At 45.9% G+C, this 13,841-nt stretch overlaps 1 protein-coding gene across 2 annotated transcripts in view; it reads right to left on the bottom strand.

Annotated features, from left to right (window-relative positions):
- Positions 1-336: 336 nt before the first annotated feature.
- Positions 337-13,841, bottom strand: part of dntt (deoxynucleotidyltransferase, terminal) — a 134,055-nt gene continuing 120,550 nt past the window's right edge. For both annotated transcript variants that reach the window (XM_061790168.1, XM_061790169.1), the window contains exon 11: positions 337-1,199. In XM_061790168.1, coding sequence (XP_061646152.1) covers positions 1,113-1,199 — 87 coding nt within the window. In that variant the 3' untranslated portion in view covers positions 337-1,112. The remainder of the gene's footprint in view (positions 1,200-13,841) is intronic.

Genomic DNA, 13,841 nt, shown 5'->3' with positions numbered 1-13,841 from the left:
ATCAACCAATTATCAAATCCAAGGGTTCATTTACTTTTTTCATCCTGTACTGTGAATGTTTACATTTTCAATAAAAATGTGAAAACTTATTGTTTGTGTGGCGTTAATTTAAGCAGACTGTTCTGGCATTATTGTGATTTAGAAGATCAGACTACATTTGATGAGCAATTTATACAGAAATTTAATAAATTCCAGTGAGATCACATACTTTTTCCTCCCATTGTAGTTGTCCACAGAAGTTAGTTTTACCAGCAATTTGTAACAGTGAGATCAGTTTTTCACTTGCATTGACAGCAATGCATTTATGAAATAACAACACAAAGCTACAGTATGGAATACATTGATAGATACTTTATTAATGCAGAGGAAAATGAAAAAAATAATTATCTTAATACAAAAAAAAACAAACACTGTTGCCTTTCAAAGATCTATCAATGTGGCTAATCAGTTTGACCACCACAAATTTACACTGGTTCTGGATTACCACTGTAATTGATTACCACAAATTTTAGTTTAACATGTGATTGAGATCTTTCATTGGCTAAGGAAAAGCGCAAAGTCTTTGGATAATCGAATGCCAGCTAAATGATCTGCATTGGACGTAGACTGAAATGGAGAGTAAATGGCGACACAGAAGGCTCTTTATCTGAAGCTCATTACCCTCCACTCAATTCCCAAAAGACCTTCTTTTGCTTCACGCTGAGCACTTTCCTGCCGAGAGAGTGATTGCAACATTTTTCTTGACAAGCCCTCACCCCTCTTTTTCATTGTTTCCTGTCTCCCCTCAACTCACTTTCTCTTTCTGCCTCCTCCCTCCCTCTGTGCTTCTTTCAGTCTCCCTCCAAGGCACTCAATTGCCTTTGTCTCGCAAGTGTCATTACAACACTTAGAGAGACGCAAACTGTAAATGAAGGGGAGATTTTATTTACTTCCTGATAACAGGGAATGAGCAACATTATGAATCATGCATGGGCATTTAATCCCAAAAACAACAAATGGGCTCATCAATACACAACAATATGAAAATCAAAAGTGAATCAGAGAGTTAGACTAGAAAGCAGATGGGACCAACGGCGATTTCGAGTGTCACCGATCCAAGGAGGAGTGGATGCCTACGCATTTCTCTGCCAAGGCTCAATGTACTCGAGACCCAGATGAGCAAATATGTCCTCTTCGCTCCTCGCGGTTAGGAACTCTCCCTACCAAGGACACACACAATTATAAAGTCAGTGGCATGGGCAGAAATGCACAGGTATTTGTGAAACCAGATACCGAAAGACAAATTACACTGGACCATCTAAGCAGTGGTGTCAAACTCATTGTAGATTTGCTACATTACATACATTGCTACATACAGTCTAATCTGATGTCAAGTGGTCTGGACCATTAAAATCAAAACATAATTAATATCAATAACAAATAACAGTACTTTTCCTTTTGTTTTAATGCAAAGCAATAGAAGTACATTAGGTAAACCATCATATTTAAAGAACTATCCTCTTTAAAAAAACATTAACAACCCCAGATTACTGCAATTTGCTACATGATCCTCTACATGTGTGTATTATAACTGATCAATATGATTGAATATAAAGGCACATAAAGTCACAGGTGAATTTGGAACTGAAAAATTTACCATTGGACTTTAAAACGAAACCAGTTTATGAAGACAGAGGAATTATTTTCACTCCATTTTGTACATGCATAATAATTCTCAAAACACTAAACTGACTTCCGAAACACAAATTCCATCCATCCATCCATTTTCTGAGCCGCTTCTCCTCACTAGGGTCGCGGGCGTGCTGGAGCCTATCCCAGCTGTCATCGGGCAGGAGGCGGGGTACACCCTGAACTGGTTGCCAGCCAATCGCAGGGCACATAGAAACAAACAACTATTCGCACTCACAGTCATGCCTACGGGCAATTTAGAGTCTCCAATTAATGCATGTTTTTAGGATGTGGGAGGAAACCGGAGTACCCGGAGAAAACCCACGCAGGCACGGGGAGAACATGCAAACTCCACACAGGCGGGGCCGGGGATTGAACCCGGGTCCTCAGAACTGTGAGGTTGACGCTCTAACCAGTCGGCCACCGTGCCGCCACACAAATTCCACTGAGAATTTATTTTAAATGTATAAGCAAGAGAATAATTGCCTTGAAAATGTATACACCTTAAATATTAAACATATGGTACATAAAAGATACAAAGATACCTGCATATTTTATCGCATTGCATGAACAATATACGGCCAACTCCAACAAACCAAACTCTTTTGTATTGAAGCAGTTAACTAACATCAGCATGTTTCCTTTTACCAAGGCAAGGATTCACTTTCACAGAAACTCGCTGAATCAATGAATCGAACACCATTCAGTCACAGCGACTGCTAAAACCACCACACACAACCACAATTTATTTTATGTTCTGTAGTGTCTGACCAGAAGGAAGTGGTCTATAAACAATCTCTTTCATGCACAAAGTAGTGCAATGGGATATGGACAAAACTCTAAATCCCGATAACGATACAGATCCCATTATTATCCATCCATCCATCCATCCATCAATCCATTTTCTACCGCTTATCCGAGGTCGGGTCAGTAGCTTTAGCAGGGACGCCCAGACTTCCCTCTCTCCAGCCACTTCATCCAACTCTTCCGGGGGGATCCCGAGGCGTTCCCAGGCCAGCCGAAGGACGTAGTCTCTCCAGCGTGCCCGGGGTCTCCTCCCGGTGGGACGTGCCCGGAACACCTCACCAGGGAGGCGTCTGGGAGGCATCCGAATCAAATGCCCTAGCCACCTCATCTGGCTCCTCTCGATGTGGAGGAGCAGCAGCTCTACTCTGAGATCCTCCCGAATGACCGAGCTTCTCACCCTATCTCTAAGGGAGAGCCCGGACACCCTGCGGAGGAAAGTCATTTCGGCCGCTTGTATCCGGGATCCTGCTCCTTCGGTCACGGCCCACAGCTCGTGACCATAGGTGAGGGTAGGAACGTAGATCGACCGGTAAATCGAGAGCTTCTCCTTTCGACTTACCTCCTTCTTTACCAGAATGGATCGATACAAAGTTCGCATCACTGCAGACGCTGCACCGATCCGCCTGTCAATCTCCCGTTCCATTCTTCCCTCACTCCTGAACAAGACCCCAAAATACTTGAACTACTCCACTTGGGGCAGGATCTCATCCCCGACCTGGAGAGGGCACGCCGCCCTTTTCCGACTGAGGACCATGGTCTCAAATTTGGAGGTGCTGATTCTCATCCCAGCCGCTTCACACTCAGCTGCAAACTGCTCCAGTGAGAGTTGGAGGTCACGGCTTGATGAAGCCAACAGAACCACATCATCTGCAAAAAGCAGACATGCAATACCGAGGCCACCAAACCGGACCCCCAATACGCCTCGGCTGTACCTAAAAATTCTGTCCTTAAAAGTTATGAACAGAATCGGTGGCAAAGAGCAGCCTTGGCGGAGTCCAACTCTCACCGGAAACGAGTCCGACTTACTGCCGGATATCCGGACCAAACTCAGACTCCGGTCGTACAGTGACCGAACAGCCCATATCAGGGGGTTCGGTACCCCATACTCCCGAAGCACCCCACAGGACCCCCCCGAGGGACACGATCGAACGCCTTCTCCAAGTCCACAAAATATATGAAGACTGGTTGGGTGAACTCCCATGCACCCTCAAGGACCCTGCCAAGAGTGTAGAGCTGGTCGACTGTTCCACGGCCAGGACAAAAACCACACTGCTCCTCCTGAATCTGAGATTCGACTTCCCGACGGACCCTCCTCTCCAGCATCCTTGAATATACCTTACCAGTGAGGCTGAGGAGTGTGATCCCACTGTAGTTGGAACACACCCTCCGGTCCCCCTTCTTAAAAAGGGGGACCACCACCCCAGTCTGCCAATCCAGAGGCACTGTCCCCGATGTCCACGCGATGTTACTGAGGCGTGTCAACCAGGACATCCCTACAATATCCAGAGCCTTTAGGAACTCTGGGCGAATCTCGTCCACCCCCAGGGCCTTGCCACCGAGGAGCTTTTTAACCACCTCGGTGACCTCAACCCCATAGATAGGAGAGCCCGCCTCAGACAACCCAGACTCTGCTCCTTCATGGAAAGGCGTGTCGGTGGAATTGAGGAGGTCTTCGAAGTATTCTCCCCACCGGCTCACAACGTACACAGTGTTAATGGTGCACTGCTTCCCCCTCCTGAGACATCGGATGGTGGACCAGAATTTCGTCGAAGCCATCCGGAAGTCCTTCTCCATGGCCTCACCAAACCCCTCCCATGCCCGAGTTTTTGCTTCAGCAACCACCAAAGCTGCATTCCGCTTGGCCAGCCGGTACCCATCAGCTGCCTCAGGAGTCCCACAGGCCAAAAAGGCCCGATAGGACTCCTTCTTCAGCTTGATGGCATCCCTCACCGTTGGTGTCCACCAACGGGTTAGGGGATTGCCCCCACGACAGGCACGAACCACTTTACGGCCACAGCTCCGGTTGGCCGCCTCAGCAATGGAGGCGCGGAACATGGTTCACTCAGAATCGATGTCCCCCGCCTCCCCCGGAACATGAGCCATTATTGTATTTTTCCTTAAAATTTAATTAGATGAATCGCATTTTTCTCTTATCTTTTCTCAATGTATTTATGACATTTTATATAGAAAAATAATTCAATAAATTATATTCTCTTTTCCTTTCGGCTTGTCCCTTTAGGGGTCGCCACAGCGCGTCATCCTTTTCCATGTAAGCATGTCTCTAACTTTGGCTCCAAAACATCAAACCTTGGCTGTGCCTCTGATGAGCTCATTTCTAATTTTATCCAACCTGGTCACTCCGAGAGCGAACCTCAACATCTTCATTTCCGCCACCTCCAGCTCTGCTTCCTGTTGTCTCTTCAGTGCCACTGTCTCTAATCCGTACATCATGGCTGGCCTCACCACTGTTTTATAAATGTTGCCCTTCATCCTAGCAGAGACTCTTCTGTCACATAACACACCTGACACCTTCCTCCACCCGTTCCAAACTGCTTGGACCCGTTTCTTCACTTCCTGACCACATTCACCATTGCTGTGGATGGTTGACCCCAAGTATTTAAAGTCCTCCACCCTTGCTATCTCTTCTCCCTGTAGCCTCACTCTTCCCCCACCACCCCTCTCATTCATACACATATTTTCTGTCTTACTTCAGCTTCATTCCTCTGTTTTCCAGTGCATGCCTCAATCTTTCTAACTGTTCCTCCACCTGCTCCCTGCTTTCACTGCAGATCACAATGTCATCTGCAAACATCCTGGTCCACTGGGATTCCAGTCTAACCTCATCTGTCAGTCTATCCATCACCACTACAAACAGGCCATTCCTCAGGCATCTTCTCACGCGCGAGAATTCTATTGAACAAACTGGTCAAAAACTCCACAGCCACCTCTCCTAGATGCCTCCATACCTCCACAGGAATGTCATCAGGACCAACTGCCTTTCCATTTTTCATCTTCTTTAATGCTTTTGTAACTTTCCCCTTACTAATCATTGCCACTTCTACTCTTCCTTCTCTCTCATTTTCCTCATTCATCAACTCCTCGAATTATTCTTTCCATCTATCGAGCACACTGCTGGCACCAGTCAACATATTTTCATCTCTATCCTTAATCACCCTAACGTGCTACACATCCTTCCCATCTCTATCCCTCTGTCTCGCCAGCCTCTATAGATCCTTTTCTCCTTCTCTAGTGTCCAACCTGCCATACATGTCATCATATGCCGCCTATGTGGACTTTGCCACCTCTACCTTTGCCCTGTGTTGCATCTCAATGTATTCCTTTCGCCTTTCCTCGGTCCTTTCTGTGTCCCACTTCTTCTTAGCTAACCTTTTTCCTTGTATGAATTCCTGTACTGTGAGGTTCCACCACCATGTCTCCTTCTCTCCTTTGCTGCCAGAAGATACAACAAGTACTTTCCTGCCTGCCTCTCTAATCACCTTGGCTGCAGTGGCCAAATCTTCTGGAAGCTCCTCCTGTCCACCGAGAGCCTGTCTCACCTCTTCCCGAAAAGCTGCACAACACTCGTCCTGTCTCAGCTCCCACCACATGGTTCTCTGCTCTGCCTTTGTCTTCCTAATCTTCCTCCCCACCACCAGAGTCATTTTACACACCACCATCCTATGCTGTCAAGCCAAACTCTCCCCTACCACAACCGTACAGTCGGTAACCTCCTTCAGATTACATCGTCTGCACTAGATGTAATCCACCTGCGTGCTTCTACCTCCTCTCTTGTAGGTCACCCTATGTTCCTGCCTCTTCTGGAAAAAAAGTGTTCACTACAGCCATTTGCATCCTTTTTGCAAAGTCTACCACCATCTGTCCCTCCCAAGTTCCTTTCCTGGATGCCGTACTTAACCATCACTTCTTCATCATCCCCATTTCCTTCACCAACATGTCCATTACAATCTGCACCAATCACAACACTCTCTCTGTCTGGGATGCTCAGAACTACTTCGTCTAGCTCCTTCCAGAATTTCTCTTTCACCTCGAGGTCACATCCTAGCTGTGGGGCATAGCCACTAATCACATTATACATAACACCCTCAATTTCACGTTTCAGCCTCATCACTCGATCTGATACTCTTTTCACCTCCAAGACATTCTTAGGCAACTCTTCTTTTAAAATAACCCAGACTCCATTTCTCTTCCCATCTACACCATGGTAAAATAATTTAAACCCTGCCCCTAAACTTGTAGCCTTACTGCCTTTCCACCTGGTCTCCTGGACAAACAATATATCAACTGTTCTTCTAATCATCATGTCAACCAACTCCCGAGATTTTCCTGTCATAGTCCCAACATTCAAAGTCCCCACATTCAGTTCTAGGCTCTCTTTCTGCCGAAGAACCCACTTTCCACCTCTTCTTCTTCTTCGACTTCGACCCACAGTATCTGAATTTACAACGGCACCCTGCAGGTTGACGGGCGTTGACCCGGGCCACGACCGATCCGGTATGGAATTCTTTGGATGAACGCTCATATTTGTTTGGCAAAGTTTTAAGCCGGATGCCCTTCCTGATGCAAACTTCTGCATTTATCAGGGCTTGAGACTGGCCTACAGTTTGCACTGGCCTGTGCCCAATAGGGCTGCATTAATTCAATAAATTATATTAACGATTATAAAAAAAATACTATAAAACACAAATATCTTGTGGAAAAATACCAAAATATCTGGTCGTACAGTTTTCAAGGAACGCAGACTATTGTTGTGTGCATAGTACTGTGGTGTAATGTATGGTCCTCCATACAATATTAATGTAGCCTCCAAGATGTAGGGCTTCTAAAATCAAATCGTCACACAAAATCTCCTGAACTCGTAGAGTGGCTCTCATTTCTCTTAATTGCAACGTTCCTCGCACCTCGATGCTTTGACTACCACCTGGAAGTTGTTCTCAGCCCGCCTTATTAAGGAGCATTTCAATTATCTTCAATCCACTCATGATTGGAGTTGTGGAGAGTAACAGCGTTGGTCATATTTTTTTATTTCCACTTCACAAAGCACAAAGCACAAAGCAAGGTCCATAATGGCATGGTTAGATGACTTGGGTGTGGAAGCCCTGACCTCAAACCCTTCAATCATATTTGGAACGACAACATCTCTATCTCCACACCAAAGTGTAAATATCAGTTATATGGTATAGTGTATACACAGTATTTATTCATCCAGTTTTTGTCATGTATTTTGTGTAGGTTGTGTCATGGTCTCTGCATGTCACAGTAAATTTTCCATTTAGCTCATTCGCACCTTGCATCCTCTTTCTTTCTCCCCACAAACACTTTGTTGTGAGTATTTGTGCTACTGCAGTCGAGATGAGCATTTTCCCTGACAAAACATGACTAGGTTATTAACAGCTGGCTGTCTACCAATGGCATGTGATGGGGGTTTATGTCTCCATGAGAGCGCTGACGAGCTCTGACTCACCTTGGGAGCAGGACCGCCTGGAGAGAATGAGCTGTGATTTTGACACATCTTTCCTTCAAGTGCTAAACTGGACCTGACATGTTGCAAAAAGATGGTAGGAAAAGCCAAAAGAACGGGAAGCCAAGCTGTCAGCTCAAAGCAGTCATAGTAACTGGGAACAACAAGTTGTCAGCCGAGAGAGAAATGTAAGTCCACCATACTAGCTTGTTACAGATAATGCAAAGGACAGGTTGGCCATGAGGCAAAGAGGTGTGATAGGGGTGTATGTATTCAGTGAAGCTCTCAAATTACACATCCTGTTTAGATCTAGACATCCAGGTTTGAGTGGGTGAAAGGTAAACCCATCTTTACATGTACCATGCACGTGCTTCACTTTTTCCATATTTTTTTAATATTACAGACTTATTCTGAAATTTATAATAAAAAAAATTCTCAACATTTTACACAATACTATAGCAGACTAAAAGTGCCAAAATTAAATAAATACAGCACATAATTACGTAAATTAATTAAATGTGCCTATTATTTCATCCGTTTATTTAAATAATAATAAACAATATTTCAATATTTACTTTCATTCATTCATTCATTCATCTTCCGTTCTGCTTATCCTCACTCGGGTCGCGGGTGTGCTGGAGCCTATCCCAGCTATCCCAGCTTTGAACTGGTCGCCAGCCTATCGCAGGGCACATAAACAAACAACCATTCACGCTCACCTACGGGCAATTTAAAGTCTTCAATTAACCTACCATGCCTGTTTTTGGGATCTGGGAGGAAACCGGAGTGCCCGGAGAAAACCCACCCAGGCACGGCGAGAACATGCAAGCTCCACAAAGGCGGGGTCAGGATTGGAACCCCGGTCTTCAGAAAAGTGAGGCAGATGTGCTAACCAGTCGCTCACCGTGCCGCCTCAATATTTACTTATTTCATATCATATTTAAATACATGTTGAAATAACTAAATCATTATTGCAACATTTAAATTTTTTTTTTACTTTTTATTAAATTATTTCACTATTTATTTATTCGATTTTGTCACTCTTGTCCTGTGCATCCATCCATCCATCTATTTTTTGTACCGCTTATCCTCACTGGGGTCACGGGTGTGCTGGAGCCTATCCCAGGCGGGGTACACCCCGAACTGGTCGCCAGCCAATCGCAGGGCACATATAAACAACCATTCACACTCACATTCACACCTACAGGCAATTTAGAGTCTTCAATTAACCTACCATGCATGTTTTTGAGATGTGGGAGGAAACAGGAGTACCTGGAGAAAACACACGCAGGCACGGGAATAACAGGCAAACTCCACACAGGTGAGGCCGGGATTTGAACCCCAGTCCTCAGAACTGTAAGGCAGATGTGCTAACCAGTCGTCCACCGTTCCACTGTCCTGTGCATAATGGAATAATTTTATCTGTAATTCTCCCCCAACAAACTGGGCAGGCACTGGGAAGGACAAGCGCTGATCTCGCCCCAACCAATTGCTGTTTCCTCACAAAAGAGAGATCTCTCTCTTTTGTGAGTTAAAAACATGTATGCTGAACAATTTATTGTATGTGTACATTTTGGGACCGAAAAGTGTACATAGGGTCGTATATTTGAGCAGGGCTCAAAGGTGAAATACTTTTTAAAAAATGTGTGTGAAAAAATGAATCCCTTTTGATTATTATATTTATATTATTATATTATATTATACTATTATAACATTATTATCCTATTAAAATAAATCCTATTGGAATTGATAACTGGTTGATCCTGTGTGTCCTATTACATAGCCATTTATACTTTATGAAAAGCATAATAATTTGTTTTCATTTTCAACAATCAAATTAAACCTAATCCTGGTGGACATTGGATTCCACCAAGGGTGCCATTTGTCACTAGTTCTGTGTGTTATCTTCATAGATCAAATGCAGGTGAATTTAAGTTTTTAAGAAAACAACAACTCCAGTTTGGTGGCCTGAGGATCTAATTTCTGCAATTTGCCAATTATTTGGCCCTGACAGTTTCATCGAGCTGTCCTGCATTTGCTGGGATAGTTCACAGATTAGTGTGAAGCTGTCTGGATGAGAATCAGCACCTCCAAATCCAAGTAAAGCGTACATTGTAGCCTCTGGGTTGCAGTCCTACCTCAAGTGGAGGAGTATCTCTGGATTTATTCCCAAGTGGCAGAAAATAGAACGCAAAATCGACAGACATCTGTTGTGGGGGGAGGAGAAAGCGCTGCCTTAAAAGACAAAGCTCTTAATTTACTTATCGATATTGTACAGTTTTGATGTTTTATGTGTTCAATACAATGTCTTGGCACTGTATCACTATTGTAATGTACAATAATGTAGTGAGTTTTATTTATAGAATGTTACATTACAAGAAATGTAAGGTTTAGTGATATTTTAAGCAAGCTACTTTTAAGCAAGTGGATTACCAAGTCAATGAAAACATGATGCTCCAATGAAATTATAACATATGGTTTCGCTTAGATTCAGTCTGGACAATTTTCCTGTGAGTGGGTTGCTGCAGCAGCCTGGGCAGTGAAACCCCTTTGAAAAAATAAATCTAGGGGTGTATCCCTATTCTGGCCAATGATCTAGGATTGCTTATGTGACATGCCTCAAAAATGTGTGCAGTGCGGTAAAATGGCTTGATCAATTTACAGTAAGTGGATAAAATTCTAAATGTTCGGGAAAAAGAGCAAAAATGTAGAGCTGGGTGTTGACCACACCCAAGCCTGATTACCTCCAGACATGTTCACTCAAGAAATCACCTAATTTGAACCTCTCTGACAAAATGAAGTCCGCCAAAAGATCTCAAAAAGCTGCAACAAAATGCCACGATCCATAGAAATTCAAGAACAGATGTAGTAATTGACATCTGTCTGGAAAAGGTTACAAAGCTATTTCTAAAGCTTTAGGACTGCAGCAAACCACAGTGAGAGCCATTATCCACAAATGAAGAAAACATGGAACAGTGGTGAACTTATCCAGGAGTGGCCGGCCTAAAAGAGTAACCCCAAGAGCACAGCGACGACTCATCCAGGAGGTCACAAAGGAACTCAGGACAACTTCTAAAGAACTGCAGGGCTCCTTTGCCTCAGTTGAGGTCAGTGTTCATGAATCAACTATAAGGTAGAGACTCAGCAAAAAAGACATCCACGGCAGAGTTCTTTATGCGAAAACCACTGCTGACCTCGACTCGGGACGTTGTGAGTCGGTGGGGAGAATACTTCGACACCGACACGCCTTCCCATGAGGAAGCAGAGTGTGGGTTCTCTGAGGCGGGCTCTCCTATCTCTGGGTTTGAGGTCACCGAGGTAGTTAAAAAGCTCCTCGGTGGCAGGGCCCCGGGGGCGGATGAGATTCGCCCCGAGTTCCTAAAGGCTCTGGATGTTGTGGGGCTGTCCTGGTTGACACGCCTCTGCAACATCGCGTGGACATCGGGGAAAGTGCCTCTGGATTGGCAGACTGGGGTTTTTAAGAAGGAGTACTGGAGGATGTGTTCCAACTACAGGGGGATCACACTCCTCAGCCTCCCTGGTAAGGTCTATTCAGGGGTGCTGGAGAGGAGGGTCCGTCGAGAAGTCAAATATCAGATTCAGGAGGAGCAGTGTGGTTTTCGTCCTGGCCGTGGAACAGTGGACCAGCTCTACGCCCTCAGCAGGGTCCTCGAGGGTGCATGGGAGTTTGCCCAACCAGTCTACATGTGTTTTGTGGACTTGGAGAAGGCGTTCGACCGTGTCCCTCGGGGAGTCCTGTGGAGGGTGCTTTGGGAGTATGGCGTACCGAACCCCCTGATACGGGCTGTTCGGTCCCTGTACGACCGGAGTCAGAGTTTGGTCCGCATATCCGGCAGTAAGTCGGACTCGTTCCCAGTGAGGGTTGGACTCCACCAAGGCTGCCCTTTGTCACCGATTCTGTTCATAACTTTTATGGACAGAATTTCTAGGCGCAGCCGAGGCGTAGAGGTGGCCTCAGTATTGCATCTCTGCTTTTTGCAGATGATGTGGTTCGGTTGGCTCCATCGAGCCGTGACCTCCAACTCTCACTGGAGCAGTACGCAGCCGAGTATGAAGCGGCTGGGATGAGAATCAGCACCTCCAAATCTGAGACCATGGTCCTCAGTCGGAAAAGGGCGGCGTGCCCTCTCCAGGTTGGGGATGAGATCCTGCCCCAAGCGGAGGAGTTCAAGTATCTTGGGGTCTTGTTCACGAGTGAGGGAAGAATGGAACGGGAGATCGACAGGCGGATCGGTGCAGCGTCTGCAGTGATGCAGACTTCGTATCGATCCGTTGTGGTAAAGAAGGAGGTAAGCCGAAAGGAGAAGCTCTCGATTTACCGGTCGATCTACGTTCCTACCCTCACCTATGGTCACGAGCTGTGGGTCATGACCGAAAGAACAAGATCCCGGATACAAGCGGCCGAAATGAGTTTCCTCCGCAGGGTGTCCGGGCTCTCCCTTAGAGATAGCGTGAGAAGCTTGGTCATCCGGAAGGATCTCAGAGTCGCTGCTCCTCCACATCGAGAGTAGCCAGATGAGGTGGCTGGGGCATCTGATTCGGATGCCTCCTGGATGCCTCCCTGGTGAGGTGTTCCGGGCACGTCCCACCGGGAGGAGACCCCGGGGACGACCCAGGACACGCTGGAGAGACTACGTCCTTCGGCTGGTCTGGGAACGCATCGGGATCCCCCCGGAAGAGCTGGATGAAGTGGCTGGGGAGAGGGAAGTCTGGGTGTCCCTGCTAAAGCTACTGCCCCGCGACCCGACCCGGATAAGCGGTAGAAAATGGATGGATGGATGGATGGCACTGCTGTCCAAAACAAACAGACTCATTTTACTTTTGAAATTTAAAAAAAATGTAAAAATTAAAAATCTGAATAATTCCCAAGAACTCTGGGAGAATATTCTATTAGGTGACGAGAAGAACGTTAAACTTTTTGGAAGGTACGTGTCTCGTTACATCTGGCGTAAATGTAACAGCATTTCAGTAAAAGAACATCATAGCAACAGTCAAACATGGTGGTGGTAGTGTGATGGTTTGGCGCTGCTTTCTATTTAAGGACCTGGATGACTTACTGTAATTAATGGAACCATGAATTTCTGCTCTTTGACAGCAAATTCTATCATAAACAATCTATTAATATTAATCACTGCTTAAATCTCATCATATATTGCGTTCTCCTAGGGGTGTGCGGGGGGGTTGCTGTGGGGGTGGTGTGAGATCCGTGCGGCCTCCCCCGGGTGGCTGGTTTTCGGGGTGCCTTGGTGGGACCGGTGGACCACCTGGATCCCTCGGTGTGGGAGATGTTGCATCCACCGGGTGGACTCCTGGGCCCGACCCCGCCTTTCGATTGGGTGGGTTAGGGTCCTCAGCCCCCACCGTGCAAGCACAGCAATTACAGGACACTTCTGATGGTTATTATGCATGCGAAACTGTGTCAGTTCACATGCATGTGTCTGCAGAAAAAAATCCCCTGGAATTTATTTGCTGGGTGTGGGGCCACTCACTCATTGCGAGAAATAATTTCTAAGTATGCAAATTTCTTTGGTATCTCCTGACTTACACTCTGTTCCTACAGCTGTTTATGATCATGTACCCTAAATTTGGGTACCTTAAGCATTTTTTTATTTTGTGCTCATCTGTTGTTATTTCAGTGGTTGGGTTCACATGAGGCGGCACGGTGGCCGACAGGTTAGAGCGTCAGCCTCACAGTTCTGAGGACCCGGGTTCAATCCCTGGCCCCGTCTGTGTGGAGTTTGCATGTTCTCCCCGTGCCTGCGTGCGTTTTCTCCGGGCACTCCGGTTTCCTCCCACATCCCAAAAACATGCATGGGTTGTAGTGGCTCCAGGAGTGAAGCTTGCCATGTAGTTGGTAGAAGATGTA

Source organism: Phyllopteryx taeniolatus, chromosome 11, assembly GCF_024500385.1.
Source record: "Phyllopteryx taeniolatus isolate TA_2022b chromosome 11, UOR_Ptae_1.2, whole genome shotgun sequence".
NCBI classification, from domain to species: Eukaryota; Metazoa; Chordata; class Actinopteri; order Syngnathiformes; family Syngnathidae; genus Phyllopteryx; species Phyllopteryx taeniolatus.
The sequence above is the reverse complement of the archived record's forward strand: the minus strand, read 5'-3'. Positions and strand labels throughout refer to the sequence as shown.